Raw genomic sequence first — 5270 nt, forward strand, 5'->3', positions numbered from 1 at the left:
TACATGAGCGCCCCTATTCGACGGGGCAAAGTGTACAGAGGCGTAGAGGCTCTCGATCTGTGACGGGGCGGGCAGGGCTCAGAAGAGGAGGGGGGAAGAGGGATTGGAGGGAGGATGGCGGGTACGGCCCCTTCCTTCCTTACCCCTGTGTTGTCCCCTCCCTGTGAGCCGTTGCTGATTCCTGCCCGGCATATTTTTACAATAAGTTGAGACGAGATCACACACCTACCAGTAAGACGAGACAAACCGCCCGTCAAACCAGAGAGCGACCAGAGTCCCCTGTATAATCCATAACGAAACACCGACAAGGCAGACAGTGACGTGAGAGGTCAAAGAATCACGGGGAAAATGTCGCGTCCTCCAAAAATTTTCATGTTCCTCTTGATTCTTTTCTAAGATCCCACAAATTTCAATCTCTGTGCATCTCCGAGAAAAGGGTGGATCGGGAGGGTCGAGGAGAAGGAGGGCGGGCACCGAGGGCTTCTCTTCTCAACCACCCCCCGGCCCTCCATCCTCCCACCCAGCTGCGCCCTGATGGCTTCCTCTGTCACCCGCTCCACCTCCTTGTCTCCTCACTGCCTCAAGCTAGCTTACCATCATCTCAAATTGCTCCCAAAAAAACTAAAGCATATGCAGACACATTGCTGAGTCCCGCCAACCCCTCCCTCCTCCCATGCTGCCATCGTCTCCAACTCTTGGTTCAATTCTACCACTCATTACAGCAGGGTGTCACGGAAATGGGTGTACAAGGAATGCTCAGGTTCAAGCGGCAATGGACGCTTAGAAGAAGAAGTTGTAGACGTCCGAGAGGGCGAATCGGTGGAACTCGAACTCGGGGAGGCCGTTGGTGACGAACTTCTCCTGCAGGCATAAGAGAGGGAGTTGAAAGAATGAGATGTTTTCCAGTATCCACGGGTGAGAGGGCATCAGGACATGCACCACGGGTCGGTCGAAAGTCATTGTGAAGTGCGGAGGTAGGAAAAGGTGGAAGGGAGGGAAGCAGAGGGGGACGTGGACAAAGCGAGGGAGGGAGAGAGGGAATAAGAAAGAGAGGAAGGGAGGCAAGAAGGGAGGCTACCTGGACGGTGATCCCAGCGGCTGCGATCATAGCCAGACGGCCGTTGTTGAGCTCCTGAAAGATGAGGTAGGGCAAGAACCGGTGAGACTGAGTATTAGACCGCGTTAAGGGGAAAAGGAAAGGGATTCGGTGCCTGTGTGTGCCTGTGGTGTGGTAACTCTTACCTTGTTGCGGTAGGACAGGAAAGCCTCCTCGTCGTCATTTTCGATGATCTTGAGGGGGTCCAGGCCCAGGTTCCCGCAGATGTAGTCCTCCTTCACGCCGGCGATCTGGGACTGAAGGGAAAGAGGGGACAGAAAGCAACGGTTGGAGGTGAGCGACGTACTTCGTAATCGCGTCGGGTTTATGAAGGTCCAGCAAGCCGAGGTGGAGGGTCAGGGGTGCAAAGCGAAGGGGGATATGAAGTAAGAGAGGCGTCCTACTGCACACGCAACGGGCAAAGGACAGGCAAGGAGGGATGATGGAGCGGGAAGGAGGGAAGGAGATGGTGAGGAGGTTGGGACGTACAGATCCGGCCATGTTCTCATCCCATCCGGTGGAGATGGTGCGAGCCTCAATGATGCCGATGATGAAAAGGAGGGCGGTCCAGAAAAGGGGGTAGACGTTTTGGATCTCCTACAATGGTCGACGGCAGGTGGTACGAATGTTTGAGGGGAAAGAGAGAATCAGCCACCAGCATCCACATCCAGAGCGCTCCCGCTTTCCGATCACTTCTCTAAAACCCTTGTCTGTCACACCGACGCCGTCACGTCTATAGGAAGGCCACGCACCTGGAAGTGAAAGATGGCACCATCCATCTCCTTCTCGTTGAAGCCCCACAGGGGGTGGAAGTTCTCTTGCACGGCCGTGCCCAGGACGGCAAGCATGGCAACGCGGCCTGAGAGGCGATGCCGGAAAAGTGGTCAGCTGTGGGATCATGGGTTATCCTCCCGAGACAGAAAGAGGAACGGGAGAGTAATGCGGGAGTCACGCGGAGGGTGGAGGGACATACCGTGCTTGAGCTCCGCCTCGCGCCACTTCTTGAGCTCCTTGAATGACTTATCCTTGGACAGACCGAGAGGATCGAAGCCATCGGGGAAAGGAGAGGTCTTGCCCGCCTCCAGCTCGATCTCGGCGAGGTTCATGCTTATGGAGGAGAGAAGGCGAGGGAGGCAGAAAATAGTTGGAACACATGTTAGAGGAAGAGATTACAGGTAAGCAGGATTGCAAAAATGGGGGCAATGCACACCCAGAACTATTTAAAACATCAGGAGACAAGCTCCAAACGGTCATGGAATTGGACTATGAAAACCAGTCGGGAGAACAAAGCAAACCCTCAGTTTGATGAGGGACACTTGTAAGATGCGGGGAGAAGATACCACGCCTAAGTCCAAACCCTAGCAAGTGCTTCCTTTTGACACATGATAGAAAGACAAAGTATGCATAGTACGATGCAAGCAATTGTGATAAATTCTTTTCGAATAAGCGCGTACATTTCCACTTTGGCGCACCATTCCTTGCATGCATGATTCCATGAAATTTAGATATATGTTCAACGTGGGACAGACGGAACCACTTACCGGAGAGCGCCGGCACGAGTGCGAGACCCAGCAGCAGGGAGGGTGGGCTTGACGAAGGCAGCGGCAGTGCCGATAATAGCAAGGAAAGAGAGTACACGCATGGTTCTGGGGGTGGGATGGAAGAACAAGGAATGAAAACGCGAGGTGAACCCTTGCAGCCCGTCGGAGAACACGAAAACAGGCGACAAAGCCCCCACGCCAGGTTAGGTGCTGACGAGTACATCACACCAGGTGCGTTATCACCAAATTAGAGTCATTAAAAAATACGACAGGGCACAAAAAGGCTACGAAAAAGATTCCAGAAATTACACACGCACTGCGATGGGCGAGCAGACGGGGCGAGCCAAATGGAACGCGAGAAGCACGTGGTCGAAGGCATGGCATATGACGACAGGGTTGACGTTTCCAACTGCAAGCAAATCTTTGGAGACTTGGGCGCATACGAAGCCTTTTTCCCTGGCAACCGGGACTCACCTGGACGGACCTGTCCTTTTTTCTGCTCTTTCATTCCATTCTATCAATAATGCATGCTCATGGCTTTGTGTTCAACAATTATGGTGCTTTGAGACTGTGTCCTTACAAAGCTGAGAACGCCGAAAAAGTCCCGACGGACTGGTTGAAATTTCGCGTAAGCCAAGATCGACAAAGGACGGGCGTCCTCACACCCCTCGCCTGGCTGCTTCCGAAAGGACTTCTACTTAGGTAACGATGAAAGACAACAGTAGCAGTCTCTTGCCTGAAGTTTGACCGGCTAGCAGACATAAGGGCCGTGGATCTGATGATTTTATGATGAAATAACGGGGATAAGGAGGCATGCAAATGGCTTGCATTCTCCTGAGACATACGTACTCGCGTTTTTTTACAAGAACATTCCGACGCGCCTGCAAAAAAAGTCGTACAGGATCGTGTTAAGAAATTTCACATCTTACTGTGCAAGGAAAACAACTTCAGGCAAGTCGTACATTCTTAGAAAATCCATGATTATTTAGAACTTCTATGTGAAGAAATGTTGTCCGAACATGTTGCGGCTTCAGACTACAAGCTTTTTTGTCCATCAAACAATACCTCATTGACCATATATGTTAAAGGAAATAAAAAGTACGATCTTTCTGCCGCCTTTGATATGCCCAGAACTTCTTGGGAGGTGTAAACTCTGGAATTTGTCTCGTCGTTTGCTTATGTTGAGACATCTTTCTATTGACAGTTCGTTCTACACATCAACCTTTGTACGCGTCTATTCCTCCTCGCATCCTCCATCTTCGACTTGCTGCACAGGCTTCTTCGCGCGCTTTCCATGAGTCGATAGCGTTACCACAGTCATCAAAACTAACTACATACATGAGCGCCCCTATTCGAATACTTGATGTGGTCAACCATCCAAGTTCCCCTCTATTCCTTGTCCTCCTGAGCTACTTGAGCTTTCCTTCGTCGATTTCTCCCAGTTATTCCCCCTCAATTTCTTCCCATCCCAGCCCCAAGCCTCCTCATCCTCCACGATTCCTATTTCACTCGCACTACCACTCTCTTCTTCCTTTTTCAAAATTCCAACTTCTCGTTTATAGTATTTCAGACTTTTTCCCTCTCTTCTAGCCGCCTCAATCATCACCTCTTGATACCATCCCGTAGGATCTACTCCTATTACCCTTTCGTACCCTAGCTTACCATACAAAGACATCGCTGCGACGTCCGTCTCGTCTAAATGCAAGTACACTACATCCTCTTCCCAACACTCGGACACCACGTTCTCCGCAATGCGTACGAGCGCTTTTCCCAACCCCTGACCCCTATACAACGGTGACACTGCAAGGTTGCATAAATACGGGCGACAGGCCGCATCGTACCGGAGGGAAGACGAGCGAATGCTGGGAATCAGGTTGCCGTCTGGACGGCGGAGGCAGAGCTCCACCACCGCCACCAGGCGATTGGTGGGCTCTTCCTCCACGCACAGAGTGAGGCTCTCGGTGCACTGTCCTTCAAGACAAGGATGTGAGAGACGTTCTCCGTGCCGCGACAGCAAGCCCCATCGAAGTTCTTGTTTTGAAAGGAGAAAAGCAAGGCCATTGGTCGCCCGAGCCGCAAAATAGAGAAGCTGACGGCTTAGCTTGGAAGGTAATGAGGATGAAGATGAGGAATGCAGCATATCATCTGCCTCGGGAAGGGGTAGGTCCGGCGGGAAGCACACGAGGAGGAGCTGAACCAGAGAAGGGAGATCTGAAGGTTCCAGAAGTCCGAATCGATAGCCAAGGGGGAGAGGATTAGGGCCGAAAATGGCACGCACTTCGATCAACATGCCGTGACGATGCCAAAAGGTAAAAAGTGGGAGACTGTATCAGTTTTAGCCAAAAAGGTTGATTATAACAATCGTACTTGGAATTATTATTCAGAAAGCGACAATCGAGAGAGGCTAGATTAGGATGGGGGGAGGTTGGAGCAGATACGCAAAATTCGTGGTGGAACGAAAATTTAAGTACCTTTTTGAGGAGACAATGGTACAGGTGCAAGTGGCCGAATAGAATGTTGTCGACGAGTCAATGCAGCAGTTGGCATCTGAAACATAAAAGCGCTTGCATCGGTGACGGACGCGTCGCTGAGGGGGAGGTTCACAAGGAGTAGCAGGACGCAAAATAGCAATA

At 51.4% G+C, this 5270-nt stretch overlaps 1 protein-coding gene across 1 annotated transcript; it reads right to left on the reverse strand.

The window, feature by feature from the left end:
• Positions 1 to 780: 780 nt before the first annotated feature.
• Positions 781 to 2202, reverse strand: NGA_0699400 (light harvesting complex protein; the record flags this gene model as incomplete). Its single annotated transcript, XM_005853323.1, has 6 exons — positions 781 to 861; positions 1079 to 1165; positions 1243 to 1353; positions 1586 to 1693; positions 1849 to 1955; positions 2070 to 2202. The coding sequence occupies 6 exons, from the start codon at positions 2200 to 2202 to the stop codon at positions 781 to 783; spliced, it is 627 nt and encodes a 208-aa protein (XP_005853385.1).
• Between the last annotated feature and the right edge of the window lie 3068 nt (positions 2203 to 5270).

The sequence above is a fragment of the Nannochloropsis gaditana genome, assembly GCF_000240725.1.
Source record: "Nannochloropsis gaditana CCMP526 unplaced genomic scaffold scaffold952, whole genome shotgun sequence".
Taxonomy (NCBI): domain Eukaryota; class Eustigmatophyceae; order Eustigmatales; family Monodopsidaceae; genus Microchloropsis; species Microchloropsis gaditana.